At 43.5% G+C, this 22,500-nt stretch overlaps 3 protein-coding genes across 7 annotated transcripts in view; 2 read left to right on the top strand and 1 right to left on the bottom strand.

Moving 5' to 3' along the window:
* actl6b (actin-like 6B) overlaps positions 1 to 2,540 on the top strand; it is a 15,922-nt gene extending 13,382 nt beyond the window's left edge. For both annotated transcript variants that reach the window (XM_082146372.1, XM_082146373.1), the window contains one exon: positions 2,297 to 2,540. In XM_082146372.1, coding sequence (XP_082002498.1) covers positions 2,297 to 2,377 — 81 coding nt within the window. In that variant the 3' untranslated portion in view covers positions 2,378 to 2,540. The remainder of the gene's footprint in view (positions 1 to 2,296) is intronic.
* Positions 2,541 to 3,109: 569 nt separating this feature from the next.
* Positions 3,110 to 5,979, top strand: LOC309480026 (SPRY domain-containing SOCS box protein 2). Of its 2 annotated transcripts, XM_082144373.1 has the most exons (3): positions 3,111 to 3,380; positions 4,474 to 5,185; positions 5,631 to 5,979. In XM_082144373.1, exons 2-3 carry the CDS (start codon positions 4,513 to 4,515, stop codon positions 5,753 to 5,755), a joined length of 798 nt encoding a protein of 265 aa, XP_082000499.1. In that variant the 5' UTR covers positions 3,111 to 3,380; positions 4,474 to 4,512; the 3' UTR covers positions 5,756 to 5,979. The 2 variants fall into 2 exon arrangements, with proteins under 2 accessions (XP_082000500.1, XP_082000499.1); XM_082144374.1 differs by having other exon boundaries at positions 3,110 to 5,185.
* A 2,705-nt stretch (positions 5,980 to 8,684) lies between these two features.
* cntrob (centrobin, centrosomal BRCA2 interacting protein) overlaps positions 8,685 to 22,500 on the bottom strand; it is a 44,102-nt gene continuing 30,286 nt past the window's right edge. For 2 of the 3 annotated variants that reach the window (XM_082145881.1, XM_082145883.1), the window contains exon 18: positions 8,685 to 8,810. The gene's annotated coding sequence lies outside the window, so the exon portion shown is untranslated. Of the gene's footprint in view, positions 8,811 to 20,759; positions 21,003 to 22,500 lie in introns of those variants that run through there. The other variant, XM_082145882.1, reaches the window with a different exon arrangement.

Below are 22,500 nucleotides of genomic sequence, written 5' to 3'. Positions count from 1 at the left end.
CGTGCGTGTTTCTTTAAGAAAGCAGGGCTGGCTTCTGTGAGCGCGGCCGCGGGATGTTCAAGTCTCTTTAAAGTTGAGGTTACCGGCTACGTTCATTTCACTGAACGTAGGTAGAGTCCGAAGACGAAAATAAAGAAAAGACTTAAAGAAAAGAAAAGAGAAAACGGAGAATGCTCCCTAAAAGGGAGCCATGTGGATCTTCTCGCTGACGAAGATGGTTCGTAAAAGTGCTCCTTGAAGATTTCCTGGGTCGGTCTTTTATGGAAAAGATAGGTTGACGCCTCTGTTCGCGCGAACAACCAATCACCTTCAGAGATTTCAGAGCGGGAAGAAGTTCTTTGTCTCGTCAGACAACGCCCACTCGAATGATTCATGAGGAGATGAGAGTAAGCTGTTCAGCTCCAGAAATATGAAAAGTGTAAAACAATGTACATTATTGCATTCTGCTATCGAAATCCGACTCTGTTAGATTGCGAGGTTTACAGAGATATGAAACTTGTCATATGAAGATTGTAGGAACACCTAGTTACAATCACATGCATGAATAGAAGCATTTACCAGTTCGTTCCTTCAAATAAATGTCATACACGAAGTGAATATAACCTAGGAAAACACTCAGGAGTATATGAAAAGTTACATGCTTATATTCTAAGTTTAATGTCCAAAGTTCGTGTATGTGTGTGCGTTAATGTGTGTGTTGGAATGTCTGTCACGTTGCGCTTCCCGTTATCTCTTGCAGAGAAGCTTTGGCTGCAGCTTCGTGCAGGGTCATAAAGTTTTATCCTCTAGAAAGAGGAGTCGGGTTACGGAATGCGATTCCACTGGAAAGACATTCTTCAACAATACATTTCAGAGCTAGACACTAGAAAATCATATTATATGATCGATCAAACAAACTAATAAAACATGCATACAGGAAGGCCAAATACAAATCTGCGTTACATACATTAAAATGATATTTCTATCCTGACCAAGGATGTTTGTGTGTGTGTGGGGGTGTGATGTCACGTAGCAGGAGGAAGTTTCGTTATCTTCTTGGTACAGAGAGGAATGTTAGTTTCAGGTTCTGGAGTGTCTCTGAGGTGCAATTTAGTGTCGTAAAAGTCTATTTGCTCCAGTATCTCTGGAGCCGACGTATGATATACATTTGGGAGTCAGGAGGTTACAAGCTTTAGTAAGCTTAGCAAAGAACGTTTTGGGAAGGAATGTGCTTAGAAAACACAGAGAGTCTGAATTTGTTAATTCAGGACAAACGAACGAATGATTCAAATAGCCCAGTCGCTACAAGATCTAGTGATGTCATGTAGATGGAGAAGAGAAGTGGTCCCAGCACTGAGCCCTGAGGCACTCCAGTAGCTGGATGATAACAGTGATGGGAAAAACCATGTTTCTGAATGACAGATCTAGTGATGACATGTAGATGGAGAAGAGAAGTGGTCCCAGCACTGAGCCCTGAGGCACTCCAGTAGCTAGATGATAACAGTGATGGGAAAAAACATGTTTCTGAATGACAGACACTAGTGATGTCATGTAGATGGAGAAGAGAAGTGGTCCCAGCACTGAGCCCTGAGGCACTCCAGTAGCTAGATGATAGCAGTGATGGGAAAAAACATGTTTCTGAATGACAGATCTAGTGATGACATGTAGGTGGAGAAGAGAAGCGGTCCCAGTACTGAGCCCTGAGGCACTCCAGTAGCTAGATGTTGGGTCTTAGACACCTCACCTCTCCACGACACCCTGAAGGACCTGCTGAGAGGTCAGACTTGAACCACTGGAGTTCCCGAGATGCCCTTCATCATGAGGATTGACAGGAGGATCTGGTGGTTAACTGTGTCAAAGTACTGATGATTTGAAATCTACTCTTGAGTCTCAGAGCTTCAGTAACCAAGAGCAGAGCTCAGAGTTGAGTTACGCTGCTGAAACCAGACTGGTTGTTGTCCAAGAGGTTGTTGTGTGTAACGAAGGTAGATAATTGGTCGAAAAAGACTTGTTCAAGTGCCTTAGCAATGAATGGAAGAAGGGATACCGTCTGTACTTTTCCAGAAGTGCTGGATTTAGAGTATTTCTTAAGCAGTGGGGTTACCCGAGCCTCTTAAATACTGTGGGAAAGATACCAGTGTGAAGAGAGGTGTTGATATGAGTGAGTGAGCACTGAGATACACACACACACACACACACACACACACACACACATCTACAGAGACACCGTTCACCTGTCAAACAACGGCAGGTTCTATAAACTGTGATGAGTTAGACTGTAGATCTGCACTGACCGCATGTGTGTGTTCGTCCACAGGGAACCTTCCAGCAGATGTGGATCTCAAAGCAGGAGTATGATGAGGGAGGAAAGCAGAGCGTGGAGAGAAAATGCCCCTAAACACACACACACACACACACACACACTCGCTCTCTCTCTCTCTCACACACACACACACACACACTCTCTCTCACACACACACACACACACACACACACACACACACACACACACACACACACACACTCTTACACACACACACACACACACACACACACACACACACACTCACTCTCTGTCTCTCTCTCTCTCTCTCTCTCTCACACACACACACACACACACACACACACACACTCTTACACACTCTCTCTCAAACACACACACACACACTCTTACACACACTCTCTCTCTCTCTCTCAAACACACACACTCTTACACACACACTCTCTCTCTCTCTCTCTCTCTCTCTCTCTCACACACACACACACACACACGTTCTCTCTCTCACACAAACACACTCACTCACTCACTCTCTCTCACACAAACACAAACCCCGAACTACTGAATTATAATTCTGTACAAACTACATGTCACTGGATACAGTATTTACAGTAACTGTAACTCAATAAACTGAGAAATGCCTTGATTTGTTCAGAAAGTTTCAATCATGTAGAAACTGAATCTGACTTCATCTCAGGATCTTCATCTCATCTGTATGTAGGGTTAGGGTTAGTAATATATATATATATATATATATATATATATATATATATATATATATATATATATATATATACTGTATAATATTTATATTTTATAGTGTTTTAGCTTTTTAATACACTGAGAAATGAATAATTTAAAGCTTGTTATGAGTTCAGTAGAGTGAATCTCATGAAACTTGCTAACTTATATTATAATAACATAGCCCTTATGTACACGAAATCATGTTTACCATGGTACATCATGTTACGAGGATATGAATGAAATACGTCACCGGGGAGAGCGCAGACGTCACTCTCGGTACCGGCCTTGACGTCGCGGGAGCGCGCACGGGATATAAGTGACGTTTAAATGCGGGATGAACGAACGAGCGGCGCGGGGACACGCGGCGCGCGCACTCACGGTAAGAGCCGGTCACTGGCTTACACACTTTAGTCTTTAATACGAGTTTAAACTGCAGAAATACACAATATATGAAAATTAGCAGCATTAATAATCATCTATATTTAAACCGCTATTTAACCAAGTCGGTCCCGTTGAGATTTAAATGTTCTGGTAACACTTTTACATGAACTAAGAAGGAACAATACTTCTACAGCATTTATTAATCTTAGTTACTATTAATTCCAACATTTACTAATACGTTATTAAAATGAAAGATTGTATTTGTTAACATTAGTTAATGCACTGTGAACTAACATGAACTAACAATGAACAGCTGGATTGTATTAACTAACATCAACAAAGATGAATAAATACTGTAACTAATGTATTGCTCACTGTTAGTTCATGTTTGTTAATACATTAATGTTAACTAATGAACTTTATTGTGAAGTGTTACCAATGTCTTTAACAAGAGCAACACATTAAATGACATTCAAATAACCCTCATTTCTTCCTTCTAGAGCAAAAGATAAACAATTAAAGAGGTTATTACTGTAACTGTACTTGGAAGTGTAATTATGTGTGTGTGTTAAAACTGTGTTCATGTTGTTTGAACAGTAATTATGAAATTTTAATATAAATAAAAATTTCATATAATTACCGGTGCTGTTCATAATGTTTGACCAATAAAATATTGGGTAACACTTTATTTTGAAGTGTCCTTGTTGCATATGTCACATGTACTTACCATAGTAATAACAGTAAATTATGCATAATTACATGAACTAACCCTCAACCAAACCCTAATCCTATAGTAAGTACATGTTAATTAATATTACACTGACACAATGACACCTTAAATATTATAGTAGGCTACTTAAATAATTGACTTGCTAATAATTATTCTTATAATTATGTCATTATGTATTTCAAAAAATGTACATATACAAATCACAGTATTAATTTAAACAGTGTAATAATTTAATGCAGAAACAATGAGCTCATTGAAGTATTGAATACTTGTTTGTTAACAAATGATCAATTTAATCATATAGTGTAGTTTGATGAATGTTGTATTATAGTGACGAGTGTTGTTTTGTGTCTCTGAACAGGAAGTTGATCTAGTTCTGCGATTGCTGTGATCTGATTGGATGGGTCTTACACTGAGTTGCTGGCTGAGAGACGGCCATCTTAAACAACACCACAGATCCTCATCCGCGTTCAGTCCGTTCGCTGAAGCCCCGCCCATTCGGCTCGCGGTGCTTCTGGACACGCCCCCCGTCGCCCCGGGCAACCCTCGATCGCAGTGGAGCCCGACGCACCTGTCGCCTAACCTGCAGGTGTGTGTGTCGGGCGGGAGTGTGTGTCGAGCCCGCGTGGAGCAGAGCAGTGATGCGGTTCGTGGAGCCGTCGGCGTAGAGGCGGGGCTTCACATATGGGAGGTGATGTGGGAGGAGCTACAGAGAGGAAGCCACGCCCTCCTGGGCGTGTCCACACACACATGCCCCCTGCAGGCCTCTGGCTACACAGCGCTAATAGGCGGAGACTCGTGTTCCTGGGGCTGGGACCTCTCGACCAATCAGCTTTGGCATGATGGGAAGAGGAGGCGGTACCTTGGGGGCGGAGCCTCAGATGTCCCAAGCGTTCCGGATCGTGTGTTAGTGGTTCTGGACGCAGACGCAGGGACGCTGGGATACGTGGTGGACAACTGCTATCTGGGCGTGGCCTTCAGGGACCTCCCCAAAGGGGCGGAGCTATTCCCTGCCGTGAGCTGTGTGTGGGGAGGAGCTCAAATTTGCATACGCTACCTGTGTGGCACGACACGTGAGTGTGACATCATCACGTCAGTATCAAATAGTGTTTATTTAGTAGTGTGCGTGTCACTGACTAGACAGGCGGCGGACCAGTGTTGGCGGTAACTCATTACGAGTAACTTGAGATTACTTAAGTAACAAGTAAAGTAACGCATTACATTTTCAATTTACAACAAAATATCTAAGTTACTTTTTCAAATAAGTAACGCTAGTTACTTTTCCACATTTATTGACTGACAGTGCACTACTGTACTCTACTGTACTCTCTCTCTACTGTACTCTATCTCTACTGTACAGTATTACAGTATCATTAGTAGTACTGTACTATACTTTTAAAAGTAATCTTCCCCAACACTGCCGCGTATCGTCTACCGTTCATTTAGTCAGAAAACTCTATTTTAAAGGCTGACTGAACTATCGGATGTAGAAGAGATCATATATCCTGTGTTCCTCAGGAGACGCTCCGGCTCTACAGGCTCTGAGTCGGTTATCTGTGCGGCGGGCCCTGGGATCAGACGGGCCCCGGAGCCGGTCTCGGGCTCTCCCACCGGCTCTACAGCGCCTCCTGCTGGACCTGTGATCACACACACACACACACACACACACACACACACCCTACAGCGCCTCCTGCTGGACCTGTGATCACACACACACACACACACACACACTACAGCACCTCCTGCTGGACCTGTGATTACACACACACACACACACACACACTACAGCACCTCCTGCTGGACCTGTGATTACACACACACACACACACACCCTACAGCGCCTCCTGCTGGACCTGTGATCACACACACACACACACACACACACACTACAGCACCTCCTGCTGGACCTGTGATTACACACACACACACACACACACACACACACACACACACACTACAGCGCCTCCTGCTGGACAGCTCAGAGGAACTGCAGAGAGACCTGTGATCTCACACACACACACACACACACACACACACACTACAGCGCCTCCTGCTGGACCTGTGATCACGCACGCGCACACACACACACACACACACACACACACACTACAGCACCTCCTGCTGGACCTGTGATTACACACACACACACACACACTATAGCGCCTCCTGCTGGACCTGTGATCACACACACACACACACACACACACAATAGCGCCTCCTGCTGGACAGCTCAGAAGAACTGCAGAGAGACCTGTGATCACACACACACACACACACACACACACACACTACAGCGCCTCCTGCTGGACCTGTGATCACGCACGCGCACACACACACACACACACACACACACACACACACACACACACACTACAGCACCTCCTGCTGGACCTGTGATTACACACACACACACACACTATAGCGCCTCCTGCTGGACCTGTGATCACACACACACACACACACACACACACAATAGCGCCTCCTGCTGGACAGCTCAGAGGAACTGCAGAGAGACCTGTGATTACACACACACACACACACTACAGCACCTCCTGCTGGACCTGTGATTACACACACACACACACACTACAGCACCTCCTGCTGGACCTGTGATTACACACACACACACACACACACTATAGCGCCTCCTGCTGGACCTGTGATCACACACACACACACACACACACACACTACAGCGCCTCCTGCTGGATCTGTGATCACACACACACACACACACACACACACACACACACACACACACACACACACACACTACAGCGCCTCCTGCTGGATCTGTGATCACACACACACACACACACACACACACACACACACACACTACAGCGCCTCCTGCTGGATCTGTGATCACACACACACACACACACACACACACTACAGCACCTCCTGCTGGACCTGTGATCACACACACACACACACACACTACAGCGCCTCCGGCTGGACCTGTGATCACACACACACACACACACACACACACACACACACACACACACTACAGCGCCTCCTGCTGGACCTGTGATCACACACACACACACACACACACACACACACACACACACACACACACACACACACACTACAGCACCTCCTGCTGGACAGCTCAGAGGAACTGCAGAGAGACCTGTGATCACACACACACACACACACACACACACTACAGCGCCTCCTGCTGGACCTGTGATCACACACACACACACACACACACACACACACTATAGCGCCTCCTGCTGGACCTGTGATCACACACACACACACACACACACACACTATAGCGCCTCCTGCTGGACCTGTGATCACACACACACACTATAGCGCCTCCTGCTGGACAGCTCAGAGGAACTGCAGAGAGACCTGTGATCACACACACACACACACATACACACTACAGCGCCTCCTGCTGGACCTGTGATCACGCTCGCACACGCACACACACACACACACACACTACGGCACCTCCTGCTGGACCTGTGATCACGCACACACACACACACACACACACACACACTACAGCGCCTCCTGCTGGACAGCTCAGAGGAACTGCAGAGAGATCTGTGATCTCACACACACACACACACACACACACACACTACAGCGCCTCCTGCTGGACCTGTGATCACGCACGCGCACACACACACACACACACATACACACTACAGCGCCTCCTGCTGGACCTGTGATCATGCACGCGCACACACACACACACACACACACACACACACACACACATACACACTACAGCGCCTCCTGCTGGACCTGTGATCACGCACGCGCACACACACACACTACGGCGCCTCCTGCTGGACCTGTGATCATGCACACACACACACACACACTACAGCGCCTCCTGCTGGACAGCTCAGAGGAACTGCAGAGAGACCTGTGATCACACACTTATATACCACTTATTTATATACAAGATTATTTAAAGTTATTTTTTGTATAACATGTGTTCAAATTGTTGTTTTGCATATCCTGAATCAGGTTGTAACACTAAATCTTCTAAAGTAATACAATATTTATTATTAATTAGAATTAAATAAATTGTTTCTGTCATTGCCTCAAATGAATGCTTGAGGTTCTGCGGTGTCAGGGTGGGTCAGGGGTCAGGGGTCAAGGTGACACACACACGTTCATCATGTGGGAAACATACAGAAGCCCTTCAAATGCACTGGATAAAAGTCTCTGTCAAACGCTTGAATCTCACGAAACACAGAGACATTAGATATGTTTTCACATTTATTAATATTCGCCACAATGCAAAAAACATGAACATGACAAAAACATGCAGCTTCTGTTTCATGAGCTTCACCAACTGGACTGACCAGACGATGATCCTGATCAGAGGATCTGTGTCAGACACCAGTGGAGGGAGGTCAGAGTAATCCACACTCACTGACAACATCAGATTCAATCATTTACTCCAATTACTAACATTTGCTCAGTGAAAAATATCATGTACAGTCAGCACTAACTGTAGTGACAAACACACTTTCTCACTCTCTCACACACACACACTCAAACTTGAAATGAAAAAACAAAGTGCTTTAAGAATGATGAGATATCATATAAATACACATAAATAAAAGAGTAAAATGATGAAGATCATCTCCAGACTCTGTGAGATCCTCCTCTGCGTCCGGAAGATCTTCTGCTCTGAGCGGGACGAGACGAGACACGCGCCTGAAACACACACACACACACACACACACACACACACACACACACACACACACAGACCTTCTGAAACACACTGATCTGCTCAGATCCACAGGATGCTCTGAGCCAATCAGCCGAGCCGCAAACATCATGTGACTGATGAGGTCAATAAATTGTAAAAATAAAACAAATAAATATATCATTAGAGTAAAATGGTCTATTTAATAAAAATAATAACTTATTTAACTTATTTAATAGTAAAAAATCAATACTAATATTAATGGATGTCTAAATTTCATTTTCAAAGGTTAAACCATAGAGTTTTTATTTCGGTGTAAAACGGAGTTTGTGTTTTATTGGTTTATTACACGGCTCTGAGGAATACTTGATTCTGATTGGTCAATCATGGTTTATTATTCACTGAGAACAGAAACACAGGCTATACACTCACTACACACTCGCTATACACGCGCTATACACTGACTCGCTATACACTCGCTATACACTCACTATACACTCACTATACACTCACTCACTATACACTCGCTATACACTCACTACACACTCGCTATACACTCACTATACACTCACTATACACTCACTCACTATACACTCGCTATACACGCGCTATACACTCGCTATACACTCGCTATACACTCACTATACACTGACTCACTACACACTCGCTATACACTCGCTATACACTGACTCGCTATACACTCGCTAAGTCGCTATACACTCACTATACACTGACTCACTATACACTCGCTATACACTCGCTATACACTGACTCACTACACACTCGCTACACACTCGCTATACACGCGCTATACACTGGCTATACACTCACTATACACTGACTCACTATACACTCGCTATACACTCACTATACACGCGCTATACACTCACTATACACTGACTCACTATACACTCGCTATACACTCACTATACACGCGCTATACACTCACTATACACGCGCTATACACTGACTCGCTATACACTCACTATACACTGACTCACTATACACGTGCTATACACTCACTATACACACATTATACACTCACTAAACACTGACTCACTACACACTCCCTATACACTCACTATACACTGACTCACTACACACTCACTATACACGCGCTATACACTCGCTATACACTGACTCGCTATACACTCACTATACACTGACTCGCTATACACTCACCTAAAGGATTATTAGGAACACCTGTTCAATTTCTCATTAATGCAATTATCTAATCAACCAATCACATGGCAGTTGCTTCAATGAATTTAGGGGTGTGGTCCTGGTCAAGACAATCTCCTGAACTCCAAACTGAATGTCAGAATGGGAAAGAAAGGTGATTTAAGCAATTTTGAGCGTGGCATGGTTGTTGGTGCCAGACGGGCCGGTCTGAGTATTTCACAATCTGCTCAGTTACTGGGATTTTCATGCACAACCGTTTCTAGGGTTTACAAAGAATGGTGTGAAAAGGGAAAAACATCCAGTATGAGGCAGTCCTGTGGGCGAAAATGCCTTGTTGATGCTAGAGGTCAGAGGAGAATGGGCCGACTGATTCAAGCTGATAGAAGAGCAACTTTAACTGAAATAACCACTCGTTACAACCGAGGTATGCAGCAAAGCATTTGTGAAGCCACAACACGCACAACCTTGAGGCGGATGGGCTACAACAGCAGAAGACCCCACCGGGTACCACTCATCTCCACTACAAATAGGAAAAAGAGGCTACAATTTGCACGAGCTCACCAAAATTGGACAGTTGAAGACTGGAAAAATGTTGCCTGGTCTAATGAGTCTCGATTTCTGTTGAGAAATTCAGATGGTAGAGTCAGAATTTGGCGTAAACAGAATGAGAACAGGGATCCATCATGCCTTGTTACCACTGTGCAGGCTGGTGGTGGTGGTGTAATGGTGTGGGGGATGTTTTCTTGGCACACTTTAGGCCCCTTAGTGCCAATTGGGCATCGTTTAAATGCCACGGCCTACCTGAGCATTGTTTCTGACCATGTCCATCCCTTTATGACCACCATGTACCCATCCTCTGATGGCTACTTCCAGCAGGATAATGTGCCATGTCACAAAGCTTGAATCATTTCAAATTGGTTTCTTGAACATGACAATGAGTTCACTGTACTAAAATGGCCCCCACAGTCACCAGATCTCAAACCAATAGAGCATCTTTGGGATGTGGTGGAACGGGAGCTTCGTGCCCTGGATGTCCATCCCACAAATCTCCATCAACTGCAAGATGCTATCCTATCAATATGGGCCAACATTTCTAAAGAATGCTTTCAGCACCTTGTTGAATCAATGCCACGTAGAATTAAGGCAGTTCTGAAGGCGAAAGGGGGTCAAACACAGTATTAGTATGGTGTTCCTAATAATCCTTTAGGTGAGTGTATACTCAATATACACGCGCTATACACGCATTATACACTCACTAAACACTGACTCACTACACACTCCCTATACACTCCCTATACACTCACTATACACTGACTCACTACACACTCGCTATACACTCGCTATACACTCACTATACACTGACTCACTACACACTCGCTATACACTCACTATACACTGACTCACTACACACTCCCTATACACTCACTATACACTGACTCACTACACACTCGCTATACACTCACTATACACTGACTCACTACACACTCGCTATACACTCGCTATACACTGACTCGCTATACACTGACTCATATACACTCGCTATACACGCGCTATACACTCACTATACACTCACTATACACTGACTCACTACACACTCACTATACACTCGCTATACACTCACTATACACTCGCTATACACTCACTATACACTGACTCACTACACACTCGCTATACACTCACTATACACTGACTCACTACACACTCCCTATACACTCACTATACACTGACTCACTACACACTCGCTATACACTCACTATACACTGACTCACTACACACTCGCTATACACTCGCTATACACTGACTCGCTATACACTGACTCATATACACTCGCTATACACGCGCTATACACTCACTATACACTCACTATACACTGACTCACTACACACTCACTATACACTCGCTATACACTCACTATACACTGACTCGCTATACACGCGCTATACACTCGCTATACACTCACTATACACTCACTATACACTCACTATACACTGACTCACTACACACTCGCTATACACTGACTCACTATACACTCGCTATACACGCGCTATACACTCTATACTATACTATAGATCAAGAAAATATGATCATATAACACCGATTTTATCATCACTGCATTGGTTACCTATAAAGCTCTGTATTAATTATAAGATATTGCTACTGACTTATAAAGCCCTAAACGGCTTAGCTCCAGTCTATTTAACGGATCTTCTATCGCCCTATAATCCATCGCGCTCTTTAAGATCACTAAATTCAAGGCTTTTGGTCATACCTAGGATATCCAGGACCACCAAAGGAGGGAGAGCATTTTCACATTTGGCTCCAAAACTCTGGAATAGTCTTCCTGATACTGTTCGTTGCTCAGACTCGCTCTCCCAGTTTAAAACTAGATTATATCTTTTTTATTTTACCGTGTGTATTTATGAGTAGCCTATGTGTTACCTATGTTTTGTCAATGTTAAGATTCTTTTTAATATGCCAATAAAAATACTGCCGCTTTCTTAAGGTCTTTATCACTTTATTAAAATGAAGCAAAAGAGACAGACAAATGTAAACTTTCACGAGCTGTCACGTATTTCGAGCTTGCAGTGGGAATCTCTTAAGTGAGAACGAGAAGTTTAAAGCTTACAGCCTTCCGTACGTCGACTGCCCGCAACGTCTTCTGGGATTTTTAGCGGTTCGATTCTCTCAAGTCTGCATTTGATGCATCCTCGATATCAAGGACACATCCGGGCACTTCATGCGTCCTCTGTACTTGCATTCTTGAGTATTGGAATTGAACTTCGACGGTTGATGATGACGTAGTACGAGAACACAAGGACACAAGATCACTGAAGAACACATATTGAGAAACAGCCTAAGACTAGTAAAATAATAGCCGCGTCGCGTCTATGACAACTCGAGGTATCGCACACGCGTCTCAGTTTATGGCCAGCAATATCATTGTTTAAGGACATTATGGAATTGAGATAATGTCTGTACTATGTTATGATTACACTGTACAATTAAATAATAGTTGCTGAGTCTGTGATCTTAACACTTTACCTCAGAGCGTCCGTTAACTGAATGAACTGAGAATATCACCTGAAAATCCGATAACATCAGCAATTTTCATTCAAGCAGCTGATTTCTGTAAATTAATGTAAAATTAAATGTATATTGCAGCACAGGGTGAAATCAAATATAATGTAAATTTAATATAAAACGATGTAAATGACGCTCTGTGTCGCGGCAGGATTTTGAACATGGTCCTGAGCCGTTGCTGGGCGTCGCGGCCGCCGGTGTGTGTACGTTACACTCATAGAGAATGTGTTCGAATTTTAAAGACGTGGCGCTGCGCTTCTCGTCCGGTGTGCGACCACCTTTAAGGTGCTGTTTTCTTTGAAGCCAAAGAACTCTGTTCTTAATACTGGTGAGCTTACTTTTTTCGGGTGTGGACAGAGTGTTCCACTCTAGCTGCGCGGGCGCGGACGAGCGCTACGTCGTCGTCTTATTTGACAGGTGTCAGCGGGTGCAATACTGCCACCTGAGAGATCAACCAGGTACTGGCACTGGAGTATTTACGTGTCATGTTATCATAAGAGTCCTATTCATTTTAAACATTGTGGTTATCGCCAATACCGGTATATTGTCACACTCTAAATTAACACGTCGATATTTCATGCTTTGAATATCACAATTATCGTCAACACCGGTATATTGCGACACCCCTACTTGAAACCAACCTTGTTGTATTATTTAAATGTAATACTGTGAAGCTGCTTTGATACAATCTGTATTGTGAAAAGCGCTATACAAATATACTTGACTATACACGCGCTATACACTCACTATACACGCGCTATACACTCACTATACACTGACTCAATACACACTCGCTATACACTGACTCACTACACACTCGCTACACACTCGCTATACACGCGCTATACACTGACTCACTACACACTCGCTATACACTGACTCACTACACACGCGCTACACACTCGCTACACACTCGCTATACATACACTCGCTATACACGCGCTATACACGCGCTATACACTCACGACGCGCTATACACGCGCTATACACGCGCTATACACTGACGCACTATACACTGACTCACTATACTCACTATACACGCGCTATACACTCACTATACACTCGCTATACACTCGCTATACACTCACTATACACTCACTATACACTGACTCACTATACACGCGCTATACACTCACTATACACTGACTCACTACACACTCGCTATACACTCGCTATACACGCGCTATACACGCGCTATACACTGACTCGCTACACACGCGCTATACACTGACTCACTATACACGCGCTATACACTCGCTATACACTCACTATACACTCACTATACACTGACTCACTATACACTGACTCACTACACACTCGCTATACACTAGGGCTGGGTACCGAACTTCGATACTTTTATGGTATCGAAAAAAATACTCCAATTCTATGAGTATCGAAAAATTCTTTATCTTTCGGTGCCAAATTTCGGTTCCATCTGAGCGCGTAAGCGCAAACTTATCTGTCCTCTCTGCATATTGACAAAGAGCGGAGCTCCGACCCACACACACACGGAGAGGTGCGGACGGATTAAACTGTTTGCAGTTTTGCTGAAGTCACAGAGAGTCACGGTTGGTCTCAATTGTGGTAACAGTTTTTTAAAACTTCACGCAGACAGCGTTTGCTGCGATATGATATTAATTTAATGGCGAGCAGAAAGCGGTCGCGGTGCTGTTGACGTTACACTTCCTCTTACTAAACAAGCAGCCACAATGGTGTTTTCTCTCCCCTGATGACTGACTGACAGGCAGTCATTTTATTAATGTTAGGCTATGTCTACATTAATCCGGATACATTTGAAAACGGCGTTTTCGTTTATAAACGCTCTCCGTCCACACTAGCGTTTTCAGGCGTTTTCGGACGTTTCAGTGTGGATGAGAAACTTTTGAGAAACGCCTGAAAACGCTTAATTCACCTTACTGCGCATGTGTTAATCCCCACCAAAGATCACTGATATGATTCAGATGGAAAAATAAATAATGAAGTTATCGCGCAATTCGTCTGACAGGATAATTTTATTTAGTAAAATATCTCACCATTCACTGATGCGGTCCAGGTCGCACGCAGTCACCGTATGTTTGGTCTAAAACGCAACTGCTCTCATGTATTGCCGCGTTTTCAAATGTATCCACTATGGAGTGCGTTTTCAAAAAAGCTTCATTTTCATTAATAAAAACGCCGTCTACGTGTGGACGGAAGGCCAAAACGGAGAGAAAAATATACGTTTTGTGGACATGCTAAGTGAGTAGTTTTACCAGATTTTTTATTTTATTTTGATAACTGTTTTGATTCACAATTAAGGTGGAAAATAAAAGCTTTGTGTTTAATGTATTTTTGTTGATGTTGAAATTAATTTTAAAACATATGGTATCGAAAAAAGTATCGTTAGGAATCGGTATCGAAACTGAGGTATCGAAATTGGCACCGGATCGAAAAATTCTGAACGATGCCCAGCCCTACTATACACTCGCTATACACTGACTCACTACACACTCACTACACACTCGCTATACACTCACTATACACTGACTCACTACACACTCGCTATACACGCGCTATACACTGACTCACTACACACTCGCTATACACTGACTCACTACACACTCGCTATACACTCGCTATACACTGACTCACTACACTCGCTATACACGCGCTATACACTGACTCACTACACACTGACTCACAACACACTCGCTATACACTGACTCACAACACACTCGCTATACACTGACTCACAACACACGCGCTATACACGCACTACATACTGACTCACAACACACTCGCTATACACTCGCTATACACTGACGCGCTATACATACACTGACGCGCTACACACTCGCTATACACTGACGCGCTATACATACACTGACTCACTACACACTCGCTATACACTGACTCACTACACACTCACTACACACTCGCTATACACGCGCTATACACTGACTCACTACACACTCACTACACACGCGCTACACACGCGCTACACACTCGCTATACACTGACTCACTATACACTCGCTATACACGCGCTATACACTCGCTATACACTCGCTATACACTCGCTAAACACTCACTATACACTGACTCACTATACACTGACTCACTATACACTGACTCACTATACACTGACTCACTATACACTGACTCACTATACACTGACTCACTACACACTCGCTATACACTCGCTATACACTGACTCACTACACACTCACTACACACTCGCTATACACGCGCTATACACTCACTATACACTCACTATACACTCACTATACACTGACTCACTACACACTCGCTATACACACGCTATACACTTGCTATACACTGACTCACTACACACTCGCTATACACGCGCTATACACTGACTCACTACACACTCGCTATACACTGACTCACTACACACTCGCTATACACTCACTATACACTGACTCACTACACACTCGCTATACACTGACTCACTACACTCGCTATACACGCGCTATACACTGACTCACTACACACGCGCTATACACTGACTCACAACACACTCGCTATACACTGACTCACAACACACTCGCTATACACTCGCTATACACTGACTCACAACACACTCGCTATACACGCACTATACACTGACTCACAACACACTCGCTATACACTGACTCACAACACACTCGCTATACACTCGCTATACACTGACTCACAACACACTCGCTATACACGCACTATACACTGACTCACAACACACTCGCTATACACGCGCTATACACTGACTCACTACACACGCGCTATACACTGACTCACAACACACTCGCTATACACTGACTCACAACACACTCGCTATACACTCGCTATACACTGACTCACAACACACTCGCTATACACGCGCTATACACTGACTCACTACACACTCGCTATACACTGACTCACTACGCACTCGCTATACACTCACTATACACTGACTCACTACACACTCGCTATACACTGACTCACTACACTCGCTATACACGCGCTATACACTGACTCACTACACACGCGCTATACACTGACTCACAACACACTCGCTATACACTGACTCACAACACACTCGCTATACACTCGCTATACACTGACTCACAACACACTCGCTATACACGCACTATACACTGACTCACAACACACTCGCTATACACTCGCTATACACTGACTCACAACACACTCGCTATACACTCGCTATACACTGACTCACTACACACTCGCTATACACTGACTCACTACACACTCGCTATACACTCACTATACACTGACTCACTACACACTCGCTATACACTCACTATACACTGACTCACTACACACTCGCTATACACTGACTCACTACACTCGCTATACACGCGCTATACACTGACTCACTACACACTCGCTATACACTGACTCACAACACACTCGCTATACACTCGCTATACACTGACGCGCTATACATACACTGACGCGCTACACACTCGCTATTAAAATGGTTTTAAAACAGTTTAATCTGAAATCAATATCTCTGATCTCCATAATTATGTGTTGAAATGCTGTGTAATAAGTGTTATGTCTGTGTACCGTATCTCTTAAATGTCCGTCTAGTTTGATCTCGTCGCTGAAACTGCTCTCTCCGCGGAAGCTCTGCGTTTAAAGAGCTGATCAAATATTTCAACTCAGATCAATAATATCGTGTCTAATTATGTATTTATGTGCAAGTATCCGTGTAATACGCAGGATAATGTTCATCCAGCCGGTTGTTATCTCAGAATAAACCCCTTCAGGTGTGTGTGTGTGTGTGTGTGTGTGTGTGTGTGTGTGTGTGTGTGTGCGTGCGTGCGTTAGTGTGTTATCTCAGAATAAACCCCTTCAGGTGTGTGTGTGTGTGTGTGTGTGTGAGAGAGAGTGTGTTATCTCAGAATAAACCCCTTCAGGTGTGTGTGTGTGTGTGTGTGTGTGTGAGAGAGTGTGTTATCTCAGAATAAACCCCTTCAGGTGTGTGTGTGTGTGTGAGAGAGAGAGTGTGTTATCTCAGAATAAACCCCTTCAGGTGTGTGTGTGTGTGTGTGTGTGTGTGTGTGTGTGTGTGTGTGTGTGTGTGTGTGTGTGTGTGTGAGAGAGAGAGAGTGTGTTATCTCAGAATAAACCCCTTCAGGCTGATGGAAGACCTGATCCTGATCACCCTGTTGGGTTTATTCTGAGATAACAACCAACGGGATGAACATCATCACTACATCACAGTTTCTCAGGTCTTCAATCTCAGCATTAGCAGGAAACATCAGCTGTAAATGAACACAGTGCTAAACTTCTCACTCCTTTCCCATGATTCCTCACTCCCCCGTTTGAACAGCTCATCAGATGTAAACACAGATCTGTAACCCTCAGTGAATCTCAGCACCTCTGCTTTGTTGAGCTCGTCTGGTTTCTGCTCGTCAGCTGATTCGGCCCGACGCTGCTCTCTGATTGGCTCGTCCAGGGGGTCGCCGGGGGAACGTTCCAGCAGCTGACACCACAGACAGGAAGAGTGTGTGTGAGAGAGTGTGTGTAGAGCCACGTGTGTTTGTTTGTGTGTGTTAGTCAGCGTGAGTGTGTGAGTATGTGTGTGTACCACAAGGCTCAGTACTAGGTACTGTACTAGTACTAGTACTACCGCTGCTGTTCACTCTGTACATGCTACCCTTGGGATATATCATTAGGAAGCATGGCATTAGTTTTCACTGTTATGCTGATGATACTCAGCTCTATATTTCTTCACGCCCTGACGAAACTTACCAGTTCACAAGATTAACGGAATGCATAGCTGATATAAAAAACTGGATGACTAGTAATTTCCTACTACTAAACTCTGAAAAAACAGAGATTCTAATTATGGGACAAAAAACGTCCTCACGTAATAATCTAGAATACTGTCTAACACTTGATGGCTGCTCTGTCAAGTCTTCGTCGTCGGTGAGGAACCTGTGTGTGTGTGTGTGTGTGTGTGTGTGTGTGTGTGTGTGTGTGTGTGTGTGTGTGTGACGTGTGTGTGTGTGTGTGTGTGTGTGTGTGTGTGTGTGTGTGTGTGTGACGTGTGTGTGTGTGTGTGTGTGTGTGTGTGTGTGTGTGTGTGTGTGCTCTTTGATACCAATCTTTCATTTGAAAGTCACGTGTCTAGTATCTGTAAAACCGCATTCTTCCATCTTAAAAATATATCTAAATTAGGCCATATGCTCTCATTGACAAATGCGAAACAGTTAGTTCATGCATTCATGACCTCAAGGCTAGATTACTGTAATGCTCTACTGGGTGGTTGCCCTGCACGCTTAATAAACAAACTACAGCTGGTCCAAAACGCAGCAGCTCGAGTTCTTACCAGAACCAGGAAGTATGACCATATTAGCCCAGTTCTGGCTAATCTGGCTGTTCCGGTTCATAATCCTGATGTACTCGTTACATCATAAGAAGGATGGCGTCTACGCAAATATTAGTCTCTCTATTTATCCCGAGGTTTACTGCAGTCCACCGGATCCAGATCTGATGAAGGACTTGCGTCTGGACACACACACACACTCACACACACACTCACACACACACTCACACACACACTCACACACACACTCACACACACACACACACACTCACACACACTCCTGGGGCTCGTTCTTCGTACGTTGCTTATTACATCCGAGATCAAATGACACATCCAAGATGATATCATCGTGCTAATCATGATCTGGCTAACTCGGTTCTTCGAACACACTTGCCGGCTATGATTAGTATCGCTGGATTGAGTTATCTGAGATAACTGCACGTTCATGCGCTGGTTTAAAAGGGGATATGTATCGATAGTAGAAACATTGATCAGCAACGCTGCTATTGGCTGTTCAGCGTGGCCAAAGAGCGCGCTCAGTTTTTCTCCTCAGCAGAGCAAGAACTAATAGTCGAAGTTTATTCGGAATTTTAATGTTTAATCAAAACGCCAGGGAACACCTCAAAGTCTGCAAGAGCCAGGAGAGAGGGCTGGCAAAAAGTAGCAGACAATTTAAATCCGTTAGAAGTGGCCATGTTAGATGTTTTTATCAATTATTAGCCTATATATTTGTATTTTAATAATTGCATAATTACTTTGTTCATTGTAATGTCAGAGTCACCACACTAGAACATGGGAACAAATAAAAGTGAAGTACAAAAATATTCTACATAATGGTAATTTTTTGTTATTATAGTCTCTTCTATAAAAGGAACTGTTAAATAAATGGTTGTCTGTTTATAAAAGCAACCAAGAAAAAGGCTGAGAAAAAAAGAAGAAAATATCTTAGTAGCCTACACTGTAAAATAATTTTTGCTGCATTAAATTAAGGCTGTATAGTCATTTCAACTGTTAAATCTTGAGTAATGATGAATTGCTTTGACTTGTGAAAGTGAAAACTAATAAACTTATATTAATGTAAAAATATTTTTCCAGAGTGTAGTTCATATAATGACATTGTGTTTTCCTCTTTTGTGCACTTTTACATAATACACCAACACTTGTATCTGTTCCCAAGAAAGTGGTGCTGAAATATGTGCAGTAAGTGGACATTTTCTAACTTTCCAAAGGAAAGAAAGTATAAGACTTTGTAATGTCCATTTGTTTCCATTACACTTTATTTGTTGCATGAGGCATGTGTCTAATATCTCTTGTTGCAGGCACTTGACCACTGGCTTTTCTTTACAAAGAACAATGGAAATAAAACTCAAGGAACTAAGTATATTGGTCTTTTATTAAACATATAATGAAAAGGTGTTTTTTTTTTTTTTTTGCAATGTTGTGTATATGGCACATGCAACAATGTCACAGACCCTGTCAGGTGTGCAACCCTCAGACTTATCAGACACTGAAATCTTCCCTTTAGTTAGCCAAAGTTCATTTCATTGTGTGCCCTTGTCCTGGCTAGAGCTGCATTGTAACTGGTTTGGGTCAGGGAATGGGGTCATAAACACCTGTCAGGAACATGTCATAATCACCTATGAAAAAATGCAGTTCTGTTAGGATCAGCATAAGTGTATGTAATACAGTGAGCTTGATATTTAATTGTGGAACTTTCCTTACCACTTTCAAATAATGTGCATAAATGTGAATCTCTGAAAATTCTTAAGTCATACACAGATCCTGGCCATTTTGCTTTCACATTTGTGATATGGAAGATTTTAGTCAACTGCCTTTTTTAAATTTGATATAATATTATTAATCTGGAATATTAAGAATCCCAATAGTAACTGGGCTGCACATTTACATTGTGAACCCCCTTTCTGTTCACATAATCCCCTTCATTGAGGCCTTGATGGCAGTCTATGGTCTAGCCTATAGTCTATGGTATCACGTTAGTGAAGCCTTATTGACACATACTGTAATCGGCATGGTCATGATTGCATGATCTTCATAAAAAATGATAGCCCCAAAAAAAACAAAACAAAAAAAAAACCCTGCTTTAAAAAAACTGCTTTACAACATTGGGTCTTAAAAACCTAAAACTGTTTTTTGAACCTAAAAGCGCGGTAAACTCCGAATGACACGACAGACAGCACTTTCCATCAAGTTCTCCGCATCTCCAATAGTGTAAAGGAAAGAGCCACTCGCAAATAATCTCAGGGCAATGCAAACAGTTTGTTCTGTAGTTAAAGCCCGACTCCGACAAGTCGAAAATAAATGTGCGTTTCCAACAAATTAATAATGTAAACGACAATCTCACGAGTCACGAGAAAAAATATATATCTCAGAAAGTGCACTATCGCGCTGCGCTGGACTTCCCGTATCAGCTCCGCTTATGAAGCCGCAGTCTAATCCTGTTTACATGAAATAAGCTCCCGAGCAGGTTTAAGCTTACGCACCTGTTGCTATGACAGCAAGTCCAGGATGAGCGTCGAAGAACCAAACAATCCAAGATCATGCCAAATCACCAACAATCAAATCCAGCTAACTGAGTTAGCGACGTACGAAGAACGGGCCCCAGATCTGATGAAGGACTTGCGTCTGGACACACACTCACACACACACACACTCCAGATCTGATGAAGGACTTGCGTCTGGACACACACTCACACTCAAGGCCAATTTATACTTCTGCGTCGGGTTCGCGTAGAAGGTACGGCGTAGCATACGCATTGACGTGTACCATACGTCGTACCCTTCGCCGTACCCTGACGCGCACCTCCTCAAAAATGTAACTACGCGTCGCGGCGACGCGGACCGCAAGATCTGTGATTGGTCGGCTGGATAGCATCGCGTTTCCTCCTACGCATTTCCGGAATGATCTTCTGCACTCTGCATCGCCCGCCCGCCATTTTTAAATTCCGAAGATCAGTGAAGAGCCATGGAAATAGACCAAGTGACCGAGAGATTGCTTGAAGAAGTGCGGAAATACAGCCATCTGTATGACTCCTTCAGTCGCCATTGCTCGTAGAAACCTAAACTCAAAACAGCCGCGAGGAATGTAAACAC

The sequence above is a fragment of the Leuciscus leuciscus genome, assembly GCF_965113295.1.
Source record: "Leuciscus leuciscus genome assembly, chromosome: 18".
NCBI lineage: Eukaryota > Metazoa > Chordata > Actinopteri > Cypriniformes > Leuciscidae > Leuciscus > Leuciscus leuciscus.
This window is presented reverse-complemented; position numbering and strand designations above follow the sequence as displayed.

Coding starts and splice junctions, on each gene's coding strand:
- LOC309480026 (XM_082144374.1), top strand. CDS start 4,513: ATGGGTCTTACACTGAGTTGCTGGCTGAGAGACGGCCATCTTAAACAA. Junction 5,186..5,630: donor CTACCTGTGTGGCACGACAC/GTGAGTGTGACA, acceptor TGTGTTCCTCAG/GAGACGCTCCGGCTCTACAG.